This window comes from Acanthopagrus latus, chromosome 10 (assembly GCF_904848185.1).
Source record: "Acanthopagrus latus isolate v.2019 chromosome 10, fAcaLat1.1, whole genome shotgun sequence".
Lineage (NCBI taxonomy): Eukaryota > Metazoa > Chordata > Actinopteri > Spariformes > Sparidae > Acanthopagrus > Acanthopagrus latus.
The window spans coordinates 9,755,319-9,777,976 of NC_051048.1; the positions used below are offsets into that span (position 1 = coordinate 9,755,319).

At 42.1% G+C, this 22,658-nt stretch overlaps 3 protein-coding genes across 8 annotated transcripts; 2 read left to right on the forward strand and 1 right to left on the reverse strand.

The window, feature by feature from the left end:
- Positions 1-1,539: 1,539 nt before the first annotated feature.
- LOC119027663 (calpain-5-like) lies at positions 1,540-15,638 on the reverse strand. 4 transcript variants are annotated; one of them, XM_037113066.1, is made up of 16 exons: positions 15,545-15,638; positions 15,398-15,465; positions 14,236-14,424; positions 13,396-13,709; positions 10,347-10,530; positions 6,740-6,871; positions 6,402-6,613; positions 6,088-6,280; positions 5,808-6,001; positions 5,330-5,407; positions 4,027-4,453; positions 3,836-3,958; positions 3,530-3,726; positions 3,314-3,432; positions 2,515-2,651; positions 1,540-2,425 (listed from the first exon to the last, which is right to left on the reverse strand). In XM_037113066.1, the coding sequence occupies exons 5-16, from the start codon at positions 10,509-10,511 to the stop codon at positions 2,249-2,251; spliced, it is 2,154 nt and encodes a 717-aa protein (XP_036968961.1). In that variant the 5' UTR covers positions 10,512-10,530; positions 13,396-13,709; positions 14,236-14,424; positions 15,398-15,465; positions 15,545-15,638; the 3' UTR covers positions 1,540-2,248. The 4 variants fall into 4 exon arrangements, with proteins under 4 accessions (XP_036968961.1, XP_036968962.1, XP_036968963.1 ...); XM_037113067.1 differs by lacking the exon at positions 14,236-14,424; XM_037113068.1 differs by lacking the exons at positions 14,236-14,424; positions 15,398-15,465 and having other exon boundaries at positions 15,522-15,617.
- Positions 15,603-18,217, forward strand: cnpy4 (canopy FGF signaling regulator 4). Its single transcript, XM_037113069.1, has 6 exons — positions 15,603-15,805; positions 15,997-16,123; positions 16,635-16,731; positions 16,851-16,973; positions 17,269-17,386; positions 17,696-18,217. Exons 1-6 carry the CDS (start codon positions 15,721-15,723, stop codon positions 17,827-17,829), a joined length of 684 nt encoding a protein of 227 aa, XP_036968964.1. The 5' UTR covers positions 15,603-15,720; the 3' UTR covers positions 17,830-18,217.
- Positions 18,218-18,697: 480 nt separating this feature from the next.
- Positions 18,698-21,956, forward strand: LOC119027386 (zona pellucida sperm-binding protein 3-like). Of its 3 annotated transcripts, none has more exons than XM_037112544.1 (8): positions 18,698-19,149; positions 19,291-19,409; positions 20,451-20,554; positions 20,978-21,047; positions 21,239-21,356; positions 21,443-21,525; positions 21,631-21,737; positions 21,843-21,956. In XM_037112544.1, the coding sequence occupies exons 1-8, from the start codon at positions 18,763-18,765 to the stop codon at positions 21,914-21,916; spliced, it is 1,062 nt and encodes a 353-aa protein (XP_036968439.1). In that variant the 5' UTR covers positions 18,698-18,762; the 3' UTR covers positions 21,917-21,956. The 3 variants fall into 3 exon arrangements, with proteins under 3 accessions (XP_036968439.1, XP_036968440.1, XP_036968438.1); XM_037112543.1 differs by having other exon boundaries at positions 18,699-19,149; positions 20,849-21,047; XM_037112545.1 differs by lacking the exons at positions 21,239-21,356; positions 21,443-21,525 and having other exon boundaries at positions 20,849-21,047.
- Positions 21,957-22,658: the final 702 nt, after the last annotated feature.

Below are 22,658 nucleotides of genomic sequence, written 5' to 3' on the forward strand. Positions count from 1 at the left end.
ATTTAATTTGATTATGATGATAGATTAATTAATATGAGCATTATTTCATGCATGTGGCAAATGTGAGGGTTGTTATATTGATATGATGATAATCATAGTAACAGTAATAATAACAACAACAAGGACAATGACAATAATAATGATAATATATTCACAGTAATAATGGAGATGAGTGATTCCCAACTTGTGGCTTTTCTTTTTATGTCTATTCATTAAGATGCAAATCATTATCTCTAAGTTTAAACATAATTAACCATGAAGGTAAAAGAAAAGACACACAGCGTGTGTTGAAAATCTCTAAAAGTGACTCTTGTCAGGGAATACAGAGAAGGAAAGCAAAAGAGAAAATAAGAATTGCAAAAACACACAGGGTTGGTACAGGAGTCTAAAGGGAAAATCTACATAATTAAGTGGCATGACATACAGATAGAATAGAGGGGTACACAAAAAAAAAAACCTTTTCACTCAAAGGGAACCGGACCTCAGATGCAGGTAATGGTAGTTAATTAGCCTCTTTCAAAAGCAGCCCTCAAATAAAACAGGCTCTGCCTCACGATAACCAAATGCTGCCAAATGAGAAGAGATAAAGGCTTTCTATCTTGTGTTTGTATAATATGCACCTGAATAAAGGTGTGGACTGACCACATATGGCAGTGACTATGGTGACACAGTGGTTTCCCTCAGTAGAATCGGCTTCAGTTATGTTGCAGTCGACTCTGTGAATGCATAGCTCCATGATACAAATAAAAAGGCAGAAAACATCCATTTTCTGATTAGTGATTTTAGTCTTGTCTAAACACTTAAAGATATAGTCAGTGAAATTTAAGGTCCCATATTGTAGAAATTGAGATTTATGTCCTTTTTTTATATCATAAAACCGGTCTAGGTGCTGTGTAAGTACTGTGCAAGTATCAAAAGACTCAACTGATGGAGAAATACATAAAGCCCATGTTCAGAAACTGTGACTTCAAGCGAGTCGCCACGACTTCTGTAAGGTTGTGATGGCGCAACTATACAGGCACGCCCCCGAGGACGGCAGAGGCTGCAAAAACACCGACAGAGCTGAAGCAGAAACTCAGTAGCTGGTGCCTGCTCAAACCTGCCATAGCTGACCAATCAAAGCAGGAGGGGATTCTTAAATAGACGGACTCTAAAACGGAGTGTACGGACAGGGCGTAAATAGAGATGCTCCAGCAATTAACTGTATGTGTTCTCTGTACATTAAAGGTGCAGTATGTGAGAATTAGCAACCTGTCAACTTAAAAAACAGAGGCAGTGAATCACCAGGGAAAACCGCTAACTGCTGCCAACAGTAGTTGCTGTTAGCTAGCAAGCTCAGTGAACCATGCAGCTAGTGGATGTATAAGCTGATTCGAGCACAGAGCCCCGGAGGATCCATGGTGTTGTTTACAATTGGAATTTCCCCTCTTGAGGAATTGCGATGCAAGGGGCTAGCTAGTAAGCATGCTAACTTCAAAAGGTACCACTGTAAGACAGGACATTGATGTCTTTAGAATAACGTATAAACATTTCTTCACATTCTGTTGATCATTTTATTATTATTTTTTTTTAACATTAACCCAAATTCTTACATGATGCATCTTTAAAGCATGTAAAAAATGAAAACATGAAAAACAAGCAAAACATGGGACCTTTAAATGAAGACACATGCAGGAATGGTAACTTGTTGGGTTGCATTAATTTAATTGTTCAAATTTAAACAATTTTGATATTTAGCTGTAATAATGAGGATCGAAACAGTCGAGCAGTGTTATTTATTTTATAATATTAAAATGTTTTCAGAAACAAAAATGCATATTCACATTATAAATAATCGTAAAAACTTGTAATTGATGAAATTTTAAAAAATGTTAATTCAATTACTGGTTAAACAACAGCAAAAACAAAAAAAAACAACAAAAACAAACACATATATAATGACACACAAAACACTTAATTTGGCAGCAGCTTCGGGGTTTTTTAATAGACTGCTGAAGTCGCCTCACCTGCATATCTGACCAGCAGACAGAGCATCTTGTAAATAAATAACATAAACTTGATTTACTCTAAACTGTCACTGCACTGAGACAACTTAGTTTTAGTAAACTTTAGTTTAGTGAATGTAGCTACAGCACCAATGTTGTTTGTATTTTTGGGAACTGTCCAGGACAAGTTTGTTTTTTAGTTCATCAACTGTTTGCTCATCATTGTCCACCTGAGAGGACGGTGGTTGCCGAGGCATGACGTGTTACAAGTCTGTGAGACAGATGCTGGAGGACGTCTCGACGTAGACGCACCGTCGGCATCCTGAGTGGGATCGGCCGCCCCGCAGATCAATCACGTGGCTCCGACTCCTCTCAGACTCCGCCGTCTGGAGTCGAGCCTCGCCAAGCACCGAGTCCCACAGCAGACCTCTGCTCCATACCTGCACACAGCAAACACACACACTGACTGTGTGAGCATACCGTGTACATATGTAATGTACATTAAAGAGAGGATAGGAATGAGCAGAACCTCTATAGAGATGTGCGTGTTGGGGTATCTCCTGTAGAAGATGGCTCTGAGGTTGAACTCTGGGTTTCCCTCCGAGTTGAATACCCGCGTCCTTACGGTGTCATTCTCACAGTGCAGTATGGCGTAAACATCTGGAGCTGTGGGAGGAAACACACAACACAACAAGGTGTAAAGAAGTAACAAGAGAACAAGCTGTAACTTGTACTCGACTACCGCACTAGAGTGCATTCTAAGGTACTTTCAGGGAGATATTTTGGACTTTTTACCCAACTGCATTTATCTGATGGCTATATTTACATTTCAGAATAACATTTACACAGGGAAAACTGGGATCAGCATATGAAATACTGTTTGCTAAAGATTAAACCAGTGACTGGTGGTGGTGTCAGTGTTCTGAACAGATCAGATAAGGTTGTCCTCTTGGGCTTTGATCACCATTTTTTTTTCACATTTTATAGCCCAAATAACTAACTGATTAATGAAGAAAACAAACAACAGCTTACTAAACAATAAAGGTAATCATTAGTTGCAGCCATAAAATATATATATATATATTTTTTCCAATTACTTTTACTTTCTACAAGAATATTGTGATTGTAATACTTCTGTATCTACATTAAGATTTCTACATAAATGACTTAACTTGTGCAGATTAGTTATACATTGTGGTATGGGTACTTTTTCTTAAGTAAAAGATTTGAAATTTACCTAAAGTCATTGAGAGGCCGAAAAAAATACAAATTCTGACCTCTTCTATCTTTAAAAACTGAGGGAGATGTGGTGTCGTATTGTGAGCCACCTGTCTGTTTGGGAGGGCTGAGTCCTGACGCCCTGCGGAGGTGGACTGTGGTCACAATCGAGGGTTGAGGTAGAAAACAGTGGAACAGAGAGGGGGACGGCAAATCATCCCTCAATTCCCTGTACAAACAAAAGAAAGAGGAAAAATGACTTTTTCTCACTTGCAGGTGAAATCTGGACCTGATATTTTTGAGAACACGGGCACACTGTCACACACCTGAGTCGGACATGGGAGTGGGAGAAGACGCGTAGGAGGAAGCGTCCTGTGGCGCCCGGGAGAAAGGTGGTGGGCAGTATGACGTAGCGACCCGGAGCCAGAGTCCCCTTCAGCGTCACACTGCGGGAGTCCATGTAGACGGAGCTGGCAGCCTGCTCCACCACACACTGCACCCGACTGCGGCGGTTCACCTCCACCTGGACCGGGACGAAGTGACAGGAAGGAAATTATTTCAAATGTTTTAATTTTTTCGCTGGAAGTTGATGAAAGATGCGTTGCAAACATTTCGGCCCATGAACTTCTCACCTTTAACACCTCGAAGCCTATAGGCAGGTTCTCTCCCCCTCCATCTTTCCTCCGTATCCTCCTGTCCTCCTGCTGCAGGCAGATCAGCACCTCCTCCTCTTTGCCTCTCAGCTCAAACATGAACTAAGAAGAAAATCATGTTACCTTTCTTGCATTCATTAGAAGACTTAAGTTTCCAACAAAGGTTTTACCTGTGGATTGTGCAGGAAAGTGTCTCTGTGGTTGATGCATCCTCCACATCGGCTCCTCTTGTCCATCTGTGCCTCCCATGCTTCCACCTCCCCACCTTCATCCTCCTTTGTCGCTTTTTTGACAGCTTTATCTCGCTCACACCTTCCTCCTTGATTTCCCGTTTGCTGACTCTCCCCAAGCCTGGCCTCCTTTCTGTTTCCTCGCTGCTTGGTCCCTCCTGCTTTGGCATTGTTCCTCCCCAAGCTCAGCGCGTGGCTGCTGTGGAGGACAGCGGATGGAGGTATTTCCCGAGAGGATGGAGCTGGAGCCCACTCCCCGTAGCGGCGCACCTCCCTCCAGTGAGAGCTCGGCCACAGCAGGGCCTGCTCCACCAGCCGGCACACCACCACATCTGTGAAGTAGTGACAGAAATCCTCGAAATCCATCCTGAGGAAATGAATTAACATGAGGTCACCAACAGAAAATATAGATTGTGCTGCTTTTAACTTATCATTGCATGTGTACACCAGATATATGGAGGATCGAAACTGCTATAATAAAAAACAAATAAATAAATGACACCATTAGGAAATATGGATATAAATCGTGCTACTTTAAATAACTGCAATGTGGACACCAGGAGTATGGGGGACCAAACCTGCCAAAACTGAAAAAAAATAAATACATGTCTCAATAAATAAACAAATATGAGATAACCAACAAGATATATGGATGTAAATCATACTACTTAATATGACAGACACTGCCCAATCAAAATCAAATTAATAGGTAAATCCCTTGCAACTTTTATATTGTGTTTTGTGTGAGCAACAGGTGTAAGGAGGGAGAGACTGCCAAATTAAATGAATAAATAATTTTCAAGTAGAGATTAATCAATATAGATAAAAAATCAAAAATAAATAAATAGACAAATGACTTAATTTAAAAGATCATTAAATTAACCTAAAATAATACTAAATAAACAATTTAGGCATTCATTCATTAACAAATCTATCTAGCATTGCATGTATTCCTACGTATTTACTCTCTCATACACTTTTCTATATGAATAATTAATTTCATTTTTAATTTAATTTACATATACATGTATAATTTTCCCTTTACCCCTATTTATTTCCTGAATTTTCTTTTAACATTTATTCATTTCTGCTTCATTGTACAAATGAGGGCGCTGTGTGTCACCTTTCAGTTATTGGTAGAGCAACATCGGACCACCTCCATCAAGGAAAATTAACAGCTATTTTGCAGAAGGTATTGCAGATTCAAGCAAATAGTAAAGGATGAAAAAATAACATCATCTACCAGAACTCCCCAACGTCTCGAACAATGAGGCCCATCTTCTCCCTCTCTGCACGACTCATCTGCTGCCACTGCTGCGACCTGCGGGGGGCGTGAGAGCACAACAATGTCAACAGCAGCAGGAAAAAAAAAATTTGCAAAGCTGCAAGGTTCAACACACTGGAAATGACATGTGAAATATACAAGCAGTGTTTCATCTTCTGGAAACATTTATAGGTCCATTTTGTCCGTTTTCAGAGTTTCTCAGCCTCGCATAATGTAAACGACAGATGTCCCCTTGTAAAACAACGCCAAAACCATTGTAAAATGTCAGAAATTGTCCAGAAAAAGTTGCAGTGGCACTATAAAGTGTTGTAGAACACATTGACACTGTTAAATGTCAGCAGAGGCTTTGCTCCCACAGCTCCCGCAAAATGTATGATGTACTCAGCAGTCGCACATGTGGCAGATGAAGCCGGTGCAGAGTTCAGAGCACCCTCACCCCTGACTCCAGGCACCCGTCCAGTCTGTGGTCCCCCACGGGTTCCTCATGCGCACCATGAAGAGTCGGGCTACCCCGCCTGACTGCAGCAGCTTCTCCCCGGGCCTCACCTTCCTCACCGCTGTGATCCCGTAGGCGTGTCCTCGCACCAGACCGCAATCCATCACCGACTCCACTGTCTCCCCCTCTGCCGGCTGAGAAATGACAAACAGACTGAACTCTTCTGAACATATTACACATCTCTTTTTGACTGAGGATACGCAGAAAAACATGGCTGTACCCGTATGGAGCAAGTGATGAGGGCTTTGCGGTCGTGTGCCTTGGCCAGCATTTGGAAGAACGCCCTCCTCTGGTCGCTGTGCAGGCTGAGGGCCTCACGGTCCAGGCTGAGGGGCTCTGACACCCCACCAGTGAAGTCGATCAGTGCCTCGGTGGTGTTCCCCCCCTCCAGGGCCTCATAGCAGCCGTTCAGCCTGGAGAGAAATCAGATCAACTGAGTGATTAATGGCTTTGCCCCTCTTTTCACTTTTCAACAGGTGTTTGTTTTGGAAGTGGGTGTAATTCCTGGATCCTATGAGAGCATGGAGCGCTTACTTGGCGTAGGCCTTCTCCAAGAGGGCACTCCAAAACTCTCGAGGTGTAGCTGAACGGCAGAAGAGCAGCACCCCATCCCTGCTGACAGGCAGGCGGTCGTCCACAACAACATCCATCCATCGGCCAAGTCGCCAGAACCGGAAGTGGAAGATTCCAGCGTACAGGTCAGGACGCTTCGGATTCCACTCCTGCTCCGCGTGGTCGGGGATCACCTGGGGGGGAGGAAAGGAGATGAGGAGATGACGGGAGGAGGAGGGAAAGACGGACGGAGGAGAGCAAAACAGGCAGGACGACAGTTGGCAAGAAGGAAAAAGGAAGAGGAGCCAAAAATTCACCACCTTCTTCCACAGGGACGGCACAGATGCTAAGCAGGAGATCGCTGCCACCATCCAGCAGTTACCCAGGCTGCCTTGGTGCAAGTCACGAGTGCTGATGCCATCGACAAACAGACGGGGGTCCTTACATATCTCCTGGAGTTTGATCAGAACAAAAAGACATTAATCCTGCTTTAGTTGATTTTCTGACAAATAGCACATCCAGTAGTTCCTTCCGCCCACTTCTACATGAGATCTTGTTTCTTTAGCTGCTAAATGCTACGCTAGTCTCTAGCTTTGTCTACCCTTTGTTGCCAGGCAGGCAACGTGCAACAGGTCTTTAATAGGGATGAACAAGTACACAATTATTTGAATCTGTTCAGCTGACTAAATTATCTGTACCCATTTCTGTTCGTGGAATAGGAGGGAAGGGCATGGACCTGATAAATAAACAGTCAGGACTAACGGGAAGTTGTTAATTTAAGCCTGAAGTTGAATGGTTGATCACAAGTGTTTCTATATTTATTATTCATTCGAAAAACTATTTGTAGAACTCTCTGTTTGCTGCTGCATGGAACTGGAAAAAAGTGGTCAAGCTGCAGGTCAGAAAACCCAAACAATGAGCTGAAGGACGCTAAAATGCTGCGTAGCGCTTTTTCTAGGCTTTTTCTAGGCTCGTTGTCTAGCTTAAAGTATTCTAGTGTTGTTGTTTTTCAGGACAGATTTATCCTGCTGGATCTACTGTCGTGGATATACTGGCTGGATCTTCAATGTGTTTTTCTCCTTCAGTCGGGCCAACCTTACTGAAATAACAGTTTATGGGGGGAAGTTCCCCATTACCTGGTCTAATGTGGTCTCCTGATTTTGGGCTATGACGTCTGAAGGTTTGCGAGTATGCTCATCAACCATACTTTTTCATTACTGACCCTGATTACTGACTTGTCATTTTTTTTTATCTTTCAACACTTTGAATTTGTCGAGGGATATTGACATCGAACCCCGCAATGAGTGATATCTACACGACTTCACTGAAACCAAATCTCACTCCAGACCAAGCTGAAAGGTTTGCAGACCTATCACTACCAGTTAACCCCTTTCGATCCATTCTTAATTTAAAGATAAATATTATACAGAAGTCTTATATAAACTCTGATTTATGATAGCAGCAGCTAGTAGTATCAGTGTTTTATGAGGCCAGCCGAGCTGATTCAGTCAGAGTGTCAGAGCACTGCTGAGGAGACAGATCCTGTCTGTGTGGCCCTGTTGCTCTCAGTTTGGACAGGGTCGGGTAACAGTAGAAGTGCTGCTGGACACACACACACACACACACACACACACACACACACACACACACACACACACACACACACACACACACTCAGTGGTCACAACCTCTTTAAGTGTAACTCAAGGCAAGATGTGAACTGTTCCGCGAGATGATATCAAGTTCATAACAAGTACGAGGCTGCCTAGATTGGGAAGTGGATGGTGAACGGGACAGTACAGAGTGAGTAGATGTAGTTTGTCTCTGTGTGTGTGTGTGTGTGTGTGTGTGTGTGTGTGTGTGTGTGTGTGTCAGCAGCGAGAGGCGACAGATGTCACTCTATCAGCCCTGTTGATACACGCTTAAAATACCTGAGTGGAGCATTAGGAACACAATACCGTCAACCCGCTTTTTCTCCAGCCCTGACTCAGCGAATTAACAGCCAGCAGGGATTCACATTAGGAGCGCTGGCGGTTTGTTCCTCACTCCGAGCGCACGTCACGCACTACTGATTATGATACACACACATTTCTGCATTTTTAATCGGAGAACAGGGTGCACTTTTCTTCCTGCATGTGGTTCACAGTAACATTATTTTTAATTGATTAATCCTATGTCAAATGATTCTAAGCTTACTGGGTATTGCTGGTAAGTGCTGACAAAAACCTCGGCTATATTTGGAAATACAGCATGCGCTTACTAAATAATTGTCGGACTGTCTCTTCCATCATTCTTTGAGTGGTGTGAATGTTGAAAATGTGTTTAAATTACATTTTTCCTGGCATTAAAGTTCTTTAAATGTATTAGATTTAACTTTGGGAACAGTGAAAAAGTTGTCAAAGTTGACTTTTTTGAAATTATTACTCTATTATTCCATTAATTTTTTGGGGTAATTTTGAGGTAATGTTTCCTCGACTTTTTTTTTTTTTTAGGTAATTTTGAGGTAATATGTCCTTGACTTTGTTTTTTTCTTTCGGTAATTTTGAGGTAATGTTTCCCTGACTTTTAACAGTCACAGATTTTACAGCATAAGACATTTCCAAAACTGACAACAAAAAAATTACCAAGAAATTTGTAAGGAAAGACGTAGTTTAAATTCAGAGTTTAAATCTCTTGTGGCAAAAATGCTCATTCTTGATCGTGCATTTCTGATGACATAAAATGTTTATTCTTGACTTTCTTTATATGTGCATTTGCTGTTCTGAACAAAGCAAAGGACAGTTTAAAAAGGAGGTGTGGGCATCACGGAAAAGAGCAATGAGACGTTAAAACAGGTGGACGTAAGAGAACATATCAACAAACTGTTTATGGAGAAAGGTGCCTTAAAATTTGAAGATTCTGTTGATTTTAATACATTATTAGTAGATCCAAAATCTACAGAGGTTGTCCCTAATAAGATCACTACTACTGCATGTACTGACATTGAAAACAGATGTGTATTTCGGTATATGTAGTGAAATTGTTTAATTCTCTGCACAATAACCTGAAATGCTGCTCAAACACGATTCAATTTGAAATAATTCCTTAAGAAAGATTCAAATGGGACCGTATGAACTATTTATGTGAAGGTGACAGTTGATTGATTATTTCTGATCACATACTGTTGGAATCTTAAATGATCTGTGGAAAGAAAGAAACAAATAAGGACTGGGGGCATCTGTTGTTAATAAGAGAGGGGCAGGCAATATAAGTTTTTTCATTCATGGAATGTATATAAGCATTTTGGGTAGAAGTGTATTATTTGTCTCCAAGTGTTTTCTGTATTATATGTACATTAAAACAAAAATACTTAAATATGAAATAAAAAATATTAAAAGAAGTGTTTTCCTAACAAGTCCTTGTACTGTTAAATCTCCGTAGCTTTTGGCGTCAGACACCCAGCAATAAATAAATTAACCTTGACTTTAACCTCCCAATCCACTGCGGCTATTAAAAGCCACATAGCTTGCTGCTTTAGCCAAGATAAACACATATACTTATACACAGCTACGCCCATTTCAACACAGTGCTAAAAACACCTGGACTATTTAAATTGACTGTTGCTTTTTCCAAACTGTATACACACACACACACACACACACACACACACACACATCAACACACTAATGGAGCAGTCCATCGGCAGCACGCCCCACTTGCTCCCCAAGGGCTCAGCTTTCACTGCATGATGCCTCTCCTATAATAGAAAGTGCTTTAATTAACCCAATCTGATGGAAATGTAACATGTTGAGCCGGGCCACTCGGCAGTTGGCAAAGAGGAACGGGGTTCACTCTTTGTTGCTGTTTGACCTGGTTTGAACTAAGGGAAATGTGGCAAACCCAGAGATGTAAGACCAAGACTTTATTAATCTGTTTAATATCACTCACCCTTGGCCTCTTCCAGGTCAGTCCTGGTGGGAGCTCCCTCTTGTAGAAGAGGGACTGGGCTGCGGGGGGGAACAGGGGATCCTTAAAGAGCGCGCCCCGACGCAAGCAGGCCCGCCTCAGCTTGTGAAAGCTTTGACCCTGGAAGTTGTTTATCCGTTCAGGCATCGCGGCTGCAGAGGAGAGCCTTAAGACATATGTATATATAAAAGCATATGTGTCAGTGTCAGGTAATATGAGCGCTAGCTGCATAGACAATTGGGCTGTCTGAGCTAATGGGCTAACACCAGCTACAGTCAGAAGCAGTTAGTGGTTACGGAGGTCATACACTGCCCCTGTTTCTTTGTAGTATGAACTGTCAGTTTGCCAATTTTTACATGTTGCACCTTTAATGCCTTATGTAGTTAATTACAGGGTCACTTCAGTTCCCTATTTAAATGTTATGGTGTACAACAAATGACTGCAATGTCCTGAGATAGTTAAAATGTTGTCAAAAGATAGAACTGATGCTGAGGCACAATGTGTATAAATAGCTTTAGCACAAAAATAGATCCAGGTCAAACCCTGAAGCATACCTCGTGCTAAAAACAACAAGACAACGAAAGATACTGTGTGCAGTTAAACATGTTGGTCCGATTTAATTACTCAGCTTTGCTTATTTTATGAACCACATTACTTTGCTTGCATCCTTGATAAACTAACTTTAGCCAACAGCAACATCTAAACACCAAGTCAGGCTAAGTGCTAGCGAGTTTTGGCTAAACTCAAGCTGTCATTTTCTCTATTCTGTCTCCAACTGAACGATACTCAAAGCGTTATTATATAAAAGCAGAAACATATCCATTTTAGATGAATGAGATGTATAAACTTTGACATAGCACAGTGACAAAAGAAAATTAAATTGTTTGATCGCTACATGTGGCACAGCAGTTTTCACCAGGTAGATTCTGTGAAAGAAAACTGTGACTGGTTCTCAAACATCAGCCCCTGGTCGTGCACCTTCAGTTAATTGTATCTTGAGTATCCTCTGACGGATACAAATGTCTTTCATAGCCACAGCAAAAGGTCACACAACAATCCTGCTACTAAGAGACTTTTGTGAGACACAAAGAGGACCGTTGTACTACAGTAAACACAGCGGGCTACGCAACTCCCTTTGTCTAAATACGTGTCCCATAATTGAAGTGCACACTGCCAAAATTTTAACACCGAATATCTGTGTTTGCATACTTTAGCAAACTGTAGGGCAAGTTGTTAAAATCTGGTCTGTCATGTGTTTTAAGGCTGACTAATGAGCCGAATAATCAGCATCAGAGAGGATAAACAGTGACTCATATAACAGAACACAGAAGTAAAGCATGATGCTTGGCTTTGAAATAAAATAAGTTGCTCGGGTAAAGTTCAACTTATCTGTGCGAGATGTCACATTCTGCACCTGCAACGTGCAACGCTGTATGAGAACAGCTTTAACCATCCGATTAAACTGAATTCAATTAAATTTGATACACCTGCAAATATGACAAAAATACTACTTTGTTTTTGTTTACAGCAGCTGTTCCAGATCTGTATCTGATCAAAATATCTCATGAATGGAAAGTAGCATTTCAGTGAGTTACCGGACACTAGTTACTAGACAATGTTCCCCTTTTTTTCATTATGTTTGGGTTAGGGTTATGTTGACTTTTTTAAGTGTATTGCCTTGCAGGGTCAGTCTGTGTGTGTGTGTGTGTGTGTGTGTGTGTGTGTGTGTGTGTGTGTGTGTGTGTGTGTGGAGGGGACACGGTGAGGACAGCAGTAAGGTAATAGTATCGTTTTAGCCATCGGTGATATGAACTGCTGGGCTCAGCACCGTGTGTGTATGTGAGCGTCGGCTGGTGTGTGCGAGGCGAGAGTATGCCAGGTGCAGCGTGTGCAAGTGTGTGTGTGTGCGTGCGTGTGTGTGTGCATGTGTGTCCGTTGCAGGGTCAGCTCAGGGGCCTCGCTGTGCCGAGAGGAAAAGCAGAGATGAAACCTCGCTTGGGTCTACAGATGCCTCGCAGGTCAGCACCGACAATTCTCAACACGTATGCGATCCATAATTTAATGAATGCAGCAACCAGATGCTGATCATGAACTCCTGTGACTCCATATTGACACGTGATCAAAGCAACAGACTATAATAATTACTGATAAGTCTAACAAAATCAAAATGTGTCTTTTAAATATCCTTTTTTTGTTTTTTGAACAAATCTGACTTATCTATTCATTTTGGATTTGTTGGTGGAGTTTAGCATATAGATGTATATTTTTGGTTTACATTCAAACATTTATTTTTACCACATGCACTTATAGATATAATATCTAGGAATTATATCTACTGTTTAATCCCAAAAGTTATCAAGTAATCTAAGCTCTCCTCCCATCAGTACACAAAATCCTCACTCTGCCCTCCACACACAGCGATCTGATTTGAAATTTGCACCCTTTATTTACCATTTTTAATTGTCAAACCTTTGCTTATTGCTTCTACTTTTGACTGCTACTGTGTACTTTTTCAATAAATACTTTATCTTTCCGTACTCTCTGTGATATCTCTGTTTAGACGCGTTCTTCTTAGTTCCCACGCAGGATGGTAAAGGATGAACTGAACATGTATCCTGCCAGAATAAAGCCCTTCCAGGCAGTTTCACAGATCGTGTAAGAAAAGAAGAAAACTTCTGTTGTTGCACAAAATGCTCATCCAAGAAGCTTTAATCCACTTCAAGGTACTTAACGTAAATAATGTCTGATTTGACTGAGAGTTAACGATTATAAACTGGCTGTAATGTTCATGACAACCATATTCACATTGACATAATTGTACAAACTTAAAAGAGCTGTCATGAGTTTGAGTCATAACCTGTTTCCGCTCTCTGATTTAAATGCTGCTCTTGACTTTGTATTGTTATTACAGATTGCATCATTGGCAACCTTAGCCACAGGACTTCATAAAATATTAGTCATTATTGACTGAGTGGGTTTTATAACATTGTTGTCAGTGTAATCAGTATCAACTGCAGGTACATTCTTTTACCTTAATGTCAGACTAGGAGTTTATCCACTTGCTGTCTCGAGATGAAACTATTTCTTCAGTACAGGCAGTGGATCCACGACCATGTCCTCCGTCGGTCATTCAGGGAACCGAAATCTTCCAGAGACAATCAGACTGCGTCAGCTGTGGCGGACAGCAGGCATTCGTCACCTCTTTTCGTCTTACTCTTCCTCCTCCCAGAGTCCCCTCTTAAAAGCCGACTGGCACTTTTTTCTTCTGTCCTCTGAATCTGTCAGGAGCGCATGATTCATCTCCAGCAGCTACCAAACTCATCATAGAGGCTTGTTTCCTCGGACCTGTCGGTTAAGAGATGAGGTGATTTCAGACAAACTGAAGGGGGGATGAAATGCAAAAAAAAAGAAAAGAAATCAAACTGATGCTGCAGCACTGAAGTGTCGCTTCATGTGAGCACCGCGAGCTCCCTGACACCATCTCTTAAGACTGAGTATCATATGTGTGCATACGTAACAGCCTCCAAGGTTGATGCGCGAGCGTGTGTGTCCATGTGCATAGAGCCGTTACACACATGGAGCAGGGTGTCACAGCTGGAGCCGGGTGCCTGTGTAACTTTATCCCCCTCCACGGAGACAATAGACAGACAGTCACCTCGCTAAGTGACATAACACACAATTATAGCTGTGGAAGCCTCCCGCCAGTCAGATACTACAGTTACTGCAGTTATTCTTGAGTTTCAGACACGTTGCCCTCTGACGCCTTCTGCGTGCAAACTGTTCTGCTGCTGGAGAACATAAACAAATGTGTTTTCTACCAGTGTGTGTGTGTATGTGGGTGTGTGTGTGTGCATGTGTGTGTGTCACTCACTCCTGCTCCTCTCTCTTCTTCTTCTTCTTCTTCCCTTTCTGTCCTCATATTCACATGGCCTATGACTCCCTCTCTTCTCGTTTTCTGTCTTATCTTTTTGCCGTCTTCTCCTCTTCCCCCCTCTCTCCTCTCTATCTTCTCGTCCACAGCGGGCTCCTGGAGTATCCGTTGCTGTGTGGTGTGTTGCCCCTGACACCCGAGAAACCAAGAGGCAAGCGCCTTCTATTTTAACCGCCTCGCTGCCGAATATCAAGCTAATTACCAGCCCCCTCCCCCCCCATCCCTGTGTTATCGATGTGAACTCACAGCTGATAATATATGTGGGAATATTTCCACTATTTGTTTTGTTTTGTTGATAAATGAGGTACAGGATGAATTTCTTGTTCGTTTTAGGCTGTAAATTGTTCCCTGGCGGTGTATATTTGATGTTTTTGGATTAATATTACAGCTGCATTCATGTGTGTGTCATATTTCACGTCTGTAGATGTGCATGTTTGTGCTAATTTTCTACTTTTTACACTTGTGTAACAACAACAACAATAAATCATATTCTTTAAAATCATCATATGTAGTGTTGCTGTCCTGAGTGAATTATGCATCCCTAAAAAGTCACATTTTCATGACAGCCTGTTTGCAGCTTTGTGCCAATGCATTTTCGTCAGCTCATTCAAGAGGGTTTTTAAAAAAAACAATTTTGCTTAAAAAGCAGGAAAATGTTCTCGACACATAAAGTTGACCCATAAACACTGAGTCCTTCAGATTATCATAACATTTCAAGTAATTTTGATTAAGTGTAATAAAAAATAATTCCCTACTTTAGATAAAATACTGTGTCTTCCTTTATCTAACATTTGTGTGATAATAATTTTAAAAAACACATTTTCAATTTTGCCAAAAAACTGAAAATATGGACTTTTTGTATGCTAAATTTTCCCTGTAGTTACATACAACCATAGCCATGATTTTAGACTTTTTTAAGCAGCAATTTAACATCATTAACTCGCTAACTTCACATTACATTAGCTAGCAAGTACGACGTTCTTACTTATGGTTATATGGCCTTTCTTAATTAACCTTAAACCCAGTAAATGTGTTGAAAATGCTAATCTTACTGCGTAATATTAGCCAAAAACAAGTTAGTCAACAAACAAATGATACTCACTGGTCACTGAGGTCACAAAAATAATAGTTAAAATGTTGAGGTAGTTGTTTAGCAACCCTCTGATAAAACTGAAACGAGAAGAAGTGTCTTATAGGGTGAAATATTGAATTAAAAAACACATAACTTTTCTTATGAATTACTAATGACGTTTCCTCTGTCGACAATCGGCCCTGAAATCCAACCACCAGGCATCGACTACTCACGTCTGTGAAGACACACGCTGCGCATGCGCAGTTGGAAGTGGCCGTTGGAGTTGCCGATGTGGCTGTTGTGATGTTGTTTAACTTCTTCTCCGCCCGCAGCTTATACAACAAACTGTTGCAATGAAACTTTTTACACTAGTCTTCTTCTGCGTCTGCAGTTTCGTCGCAGCAGACGAAGACGACAGGCTGCCGAACAAATGCGAAGGTAGGACGAAGAAGTGACGCTTGCTAGCTGTTGTGATGCTATTTATGCGACTTTATAACAGCACTGGGAGATGTGTTTACATACTCGTGCGTCCTCGCGTGTCTGCCTAAACTCTGTGACGAATACAGAAATACAGCATAGTTTTATATTTACATATAAGTTTTTCTTCCTGTTTGCCTCCTGTGTGTCAGTGTGTAAGTTTCTGACAATAGAGCTGCAGGATGCTCTGGAGAAAACTGGTCGCTCCAAGGAAGTCCTGGAGTTGGGAGAGGTGCTGGACACAGGCAAGAGGAGAAGAAAGATCAAATACAACACCTCGTAAGTTCACTGAGGAGAATGCCACTTCATATGAAGAGAAGATACCATGAGATACACTGAGATTTATGTGAATCTATAATAAATCATGCTCTGGATTCTTAGAAAGCTTGAAAGCCTGCAACAGTATAACTCCTATAAAGGCATCAACTCAATTAAAGGTGCACTGTGTAGTTTTAATCAGAAGAGAGAGACCCTCAGTGACTGACATTTACCTATAAACAAACTAAATAAACAAACAATCTTCTTGACCTAAACGGACAACATAATGTCACACTGTTTTACTTTGTTTATATGTGGCGGACCCTGCCACGTTTCTAGCGCCAGACAGTGTTCTGGGGACCTTAGTTTGCTTTGAGAACAGCTTGTTAATTCAGTTATGGATTCATTAGAATAAATGAAATGGTAAATAAAATACATTTATATTAAAAGAATAATACAATGAAAGGTCATTAGGTCATAGATAAGTTAGTATAAGTGTATTTATTTTCATGCACCTGTTGTCTGCTCACAGGGAAACTCGGCTGACCGAGGCGGTAGACAACATTTGTGAGCGCATCCTGCAGTATAGTGTCCACGCGGAGAGGCCCGGCAGCCTCCGATATGCCAAGGTGGAGTTTATCTGTGTGCTTTTTCAAGTTCTTCCATTCAATTCTCGTAGATTTAATTGCCGTTAGAACCAATCTGTGTGGCAAACTGACAGCTGGCAACTTTTTGTGCGTTGTTGCAGGGTGCAAGTCAGACCATGACGACCCTGAAGAACCTGGTTCACAAGGGAGTCAAAGTGGACCTGGGTATGCCGTACGAGCTGTGGGACGAACCCTCTGTGGAGGTGTCTGACATGAAAAAACAGGTAAGTGTGTGTCTGCCTGCCACAATTGCAGTTTACAGTGGTTTGTTTCAAAAGTTTAAATTCAAATGTCTTCCTGTAGATGTTGCCTAGGAGTGGGTGCGCAGACAGCTTTATAAACCTCAACATCAGCAAAATAAATACTTAAACATAAGTTATAAGTGGGTTAAAACCTGACGTATACTGTGTATCACCATGCTGTATTAGAACTAATAAAAACACCTTTTTTAACACCACTTAACAGTAAAGATGTATGTGGCAATGTAATTAATTTTGACCACGTGTGTGTGTTGTTCAGTGTGAGACGATGCTGGAGCAGTATGAGGAGGTTGTGGAGGACTGGTACTTCCATCATCAGGATGAGAGGCTGGAGAACTTCCTCTGCCAGAACCACGTTCTCAAGCCATCGGAGCAAGGTACACCTGTGGTCTAACGTTGCTTTGAATGGTTTTAACTCGGGAACACATTTAGCCAAAGTCTCATCTGCCATTTTAGTGACGCATTCTTGAACTTTTGATGAAGAAGTTTCTATTGTCAGGTGAGACTGGCAAACATGTATATGGCCTTGAAGATTCATCATCTGTGTCATTCTCACAAACTTTATGTGTTGAGCAGCTTCCGGAAAGAGCACTTCTCAAATCACAACTCACTCTTACTACTGCAGAAGTTAAACCACAGAGCCCAAACCTTCTCTCTAATGTGTGTTTTTCTTCTCCTTCTCTCAGAATGTATTGAGGAGGTGTGGAAAGGGGACATGGGAGCCAAAGGAGGGGCCGAGAAGGCAGAGAGTGAAAGCACAGAGAAGCAGGGAGCGCGTGAGGAGAAGGAGGATAAAAGGCATGACGGCGGGGAGCTATGAAGACAAGAAGGGAAATGCAGACAAGACAATTAAATACCCTCCGTTTTTTTTTAACGGTCAGCTACCACTTTTTTGCCGGAGGTGGTTAAAACCTTTATTAGAGTTTCTGATGGGAGCTGAGACTTTATAGACTTAAACACTAAATTCCTCCTGGTATTTTTATATGAGCGGCTGCACCTTTTTAAACACTCAGCTGTATGGATGAAGGTTTTCGAAGCCTTTAAATGAATACTTGTGTTAATATTTTCCAGTATTAGTGCTGTTACACTTCTTTCTATGCCGAGGTTATATGGTACATATCTGTATTTTTTTTACCCCAGTTTGCAAGTCTCTAAATGCAATATGTACAGGTTTTTCATTGTGTGAATAAAAATACTTTTCTATGACACTTGCAGCGTTCTTTTTTCATTATGTGACAGAAAAAAAGTCAGTTTTTTCAAGAAAGTCAAAGCCTTGACAGACGCTCAATGGCGGCCCGTCGCCAGAAATGGTGCCTTTTAATGAGCCTTCGTCATGATGTCACAACCACACGGTCGTTGCCCTCAGTCACGCCCACAGCACGGTCGTGGTTGCATAATCACCGGCAGAGCCGATGCAGAAAAACTGGGTTTTGGGTGCTGGCTCATGCCTGTGTGAGCTGACCAATCAGAGCAGACTGGGTGTTTCAGGAGGGGAGGCTTAAAGAGACAGGCACTGAAAGTCAGCGCTAAGTCAGAGGGTGAATAGAGGTGCTGCAAAAATCAACAATATGAGAAAAAAGATGTTTTTTGAACATTAAAGCATGTAAACATTTTGTAGTTGAAATAAAAATCAGCATATTAACTGAGTGTGAAAGCCTGCTAGTCGCCTAATAAGGGATGATAAGCCTCAGGTGTGTTCCCTCTTGACAGCCACAGTGAAGTTATCAGAGGTTTTCAGTGCGGTGCCGCCACCATGCCTCTCATTTCTGCCTACTTCACACTCTCTCTATATATTCTGTCCAAACTAGACACAACTGGATGCTACACTTACCAAACCAAACCTCTTTTCCTTTCGTTCTCCGAGTTAGCCGCTCTCGAAAGGACCTCTTTGGATCGGACAGAGAGGCCAGACTCCCACGTCGGGGATCACACAGCGAAGACCTTTGTGGTGAAATGCCACGGGGACAGCATCAAGGTTGTGATGAAAGCTTATCTGTTTGACCCCGGTTGGCACGTGGAGGCCGAGGACTTGAGGCTCGGGCCTGCCGGTGCTGCAGAACAGCACTGCGCCGCCCGAGTGTCTGGAAACAGGGAGTTTATCATCAGAGCACGTCTGACTGACTGTGGGGGCAAAGTGACGGTCGGTGAGGTTCTCCACTATCAAAACATAAAGTCAGTTTTTATTGCGTGAAAAGAAAAAGGATGTGAGAGTGTTTTGTGGAGCATGGTGGCTCCATGCTGCCACCTAGTGGTTTTATTGTGATGAAGCTGTTGTGTGTAGTTCACCCAGAGCTCTGTGCTGTACAACAACCTGCTGCTGTACTCGCCTCGTCCAACATCAGCTGGAGGCGTGCTGAGAGGAAAGGGAGCCGCTGTTCCAGTCCAGTGTGAATATGGAAGGTGCATTCACACACAGAAATCTAGAGCTTTATGTGTGTTGCTGGTACAGACTGGTTTACAGGGAAAGGCTTAGATGGGAGACAGAGAGCAGTTTATGCTGTAAACAATTGGGATGCACCGATATATCAGCTGATATTGGGCTTGTTAACTGCTATCGGCCTCTCAGATTTCTTCTTTTAGTGCAAAAATACAGAATAGAAATTGAATACAAGCAGTTGACAATGACAAAAAAGAACACTTAACATCCTAAAAGAGTACAGGAAGAAAAAACACAACCCATCCGGACTCATGGAGAGGCCCTCTTAATGACAAACATTCAACAGGAAGGCAAATTAAGCAGCGCACACAAATGTTTGACACACAGAGAAAGAGAAAACACGATTCAGTCATTTATTTCTTTTGTTTCCATGGCAACAAAGAACAAAAACATAACGAACAACAAGGCAAAAACATTGGTACCGACATCGGCTATCAGCCAAATTTGAATTTTCAATCAATCATTAGTGGGCCAGAATTTAAAAATGCTGCATGTGCTGTGTGCAAAACCTTCAAAATAAAAGTTCTTGAATCAGGAAAAGTTGAAGAGAAACCAAAAAAAACAAAACAAAACATTCTACCTTTAGTTTCCAGTCTCTCAAACAATGATCAGTTGTATTTATATGCTCTGAAGTAGTTTGTGTTTGCTGTAATCGTTCCTCTTCCTGTTCCGGCCCTGAAGAGAGCTCTTCTCACTGTGATCTTGGAACAAGTGGTGGGAGACAAGACAGGCTGAGGTTGTGCATACAGATGACAGCGAGCCGAAGTGGCGTCATATTCTGATCCTGGTTCAGTTTTGGTTTAAAGTCTCTCTGCTGCTTTCTGGATGAGTTGGATTCAAGACATAGAAGATGTCACAGAAACATACTGAAGTGTTGTAGTCTACAGTCTTGCTATGAATTTAATTTATTTGCAGTAATTTCTATTTTTTTCTTCCAGTTTCCGGATTAGAAATGTTTACTCAAGCGTTTGCGTTGCCTGTTTTGAATCCCCTCCACCTTGCAGGAGGTACACAGTGAGCAGCGGGGCCCTGAAACCGACCTGGACTCCCCTGATCTCCACCCTGTCAACGCACCTGGACCTGGACTTCGACCTCAGGCTCATGACAGGTGAGCTGGTCCCAGCACCGGAAATACTGCTGAAAAATGTTACAGAAAATACGAAATTTGCCGACAAACAGGATCGTTCATCTATTTGTGACTTCAGGTTTTGGTCGAAATTATTAAGAAAAAGCCAAATTTTAAAAAAATCCCAAAATGTGGCCAGTGGTAATGAAACGCTTCTTTCGTCATTACAGCCCTGCCAAAACATGCTCAATCCATGACTACATCTGCTTTAAAAGAGGTGATTTTTCTTATGTACTCTGGCATATAATAATGTTAGCGCGTCTCATCATCCCTCAGGTGACTGGAGCGGCGAGAGAAAGTCATCTGTTTTCTCTCTGAGCGACTCGGTCAACATCCAGGCCTCTGTAGGCCGCCATCATCATCATCATCATCATCACCATCCTCCTCCTCTCCGTCTGTTTGTAGACAGCTGTGTGGCCACTCTGACCCCCGATGCGCGTTCTTACCCCAGCTACCCCTTCATAGACCACCGGGGGTGAGTCACTTGGTATCGTTAATGTCTCCCTCTGATTCATTTTCCGAAATTAAATCTACTTCCTCCTGGCCCACACCGCCGGTTCACATCCCTCCACTTTCCTGTTATTAGAAATCCGCCCGAATCACTGATGCAGTTAAATGCCGCGATCAGAAAGTTAGATCTGATAAGGACGCGTCCGCTCTTTCCAGATGTTTCGCAGACTCCCAGCTGCGCGGCTCCAGCTCGCGTTTCCTGCCCAGGGTCGAGGACCACCTCCTCCGCATTCAGCTCCAGCCGTTCCTCTTCCACCGGGACCGCAGACGCACAGTCAGTACCGATTAGTTTTATGCATATGATCGCACCCACAGCGAGAGGACAGATACCCTCAGCATGTGTTGCTCTGTCTGCTGCAGATCTATATAACATGTCGCCTGGCAGCAGAGCCCATTCCAAGCAAGGATCCAGAGAAAAGGGCCTGCTCCTTCACGAGCGGGAGGTCTGTTTCATCCCCCCCCCCCGTTTTATGCCTTTAAAAACGTATTGTTTAAATAAAAATGTGGAGCATATAAAAAGGATAATCATAAATATTTCTACCCGTCAGGTGGAGGTCAGTGGATGGGGACGACCGCGTGTGTGAGAGCTGCAGCGGCAGTGCCAAGCCCAACCACAAGAGGGCGGCGAGGAGCGGAACCAAGCGCGGACCAGCTGGTAGTGCTGCGTTCACAATGAGTAGCAGTTTGAATGAATGACGTTGATAGATGTGCTATTAAATTAATTCAGATTTGTTTTTTTTTGTTTTTTTTTTACCTGCAGAGCCGCACAGGGAGTCCAGCCTGGGTCTGATAATATTCCTGAGGCCACATCGCAAACACAAACATCTGGATTGAAGTAACTAAATCTAATAAAGCACCTGGAAAAGAAACTTGACAAAATAACTGACTTGTTTTTTTGTTTTTTTTTTGAAGCAGACTAAAGCAACACAGGTACATATTCCCCATCACAATATATAGCGATGATAATAATGATGATAAAATAACTTTATTTATTCAGCAAAAAATACACCTAGTAGTAATGTAAGATAAAACAATTACGATGAACAAAACCAATAAGACGAATGTATTTTGGTGTTCTCCATGAATGAATGGAGAAAAAGACGAGTGAAAACTAAACTGTCTTCGTCTGCTGGTTGATTGATTCGTGCGTGTTGCAGGATGTAATTTAACCAGCTTTATCTTTTGTAGTCACAATCTGGCTGGCGATCAGTCAGAGAGAGGAAATGAGTGAGAACTCCCTCAGTTGTTTTTTTTTTTTTTTTAATCGGTGGTCTATGATTCAATCTCGAATAATAAAGGTTCAAAACTCCACATCTGTCAACACCACTCTTCTGAAATGACTTCTTGCAACGACAAAACTCCGCTACAAGACCAAACGCATATTTTCTATCCAATCACAAAGGCCCTTTTTTAATCTTTTATTGGGCAAAGCAGAGCCTGATATCAGTGGGACGATGTCATCAGCAGATATTGGCCAAAGATTATCAGATGCGGCCATATATACAGTTTATAAAGAAAAAGTGAGGTAGTAAAAGTTGCATGGGGCAATTTTATAAGTTTACTGTTTCCGTAGGTT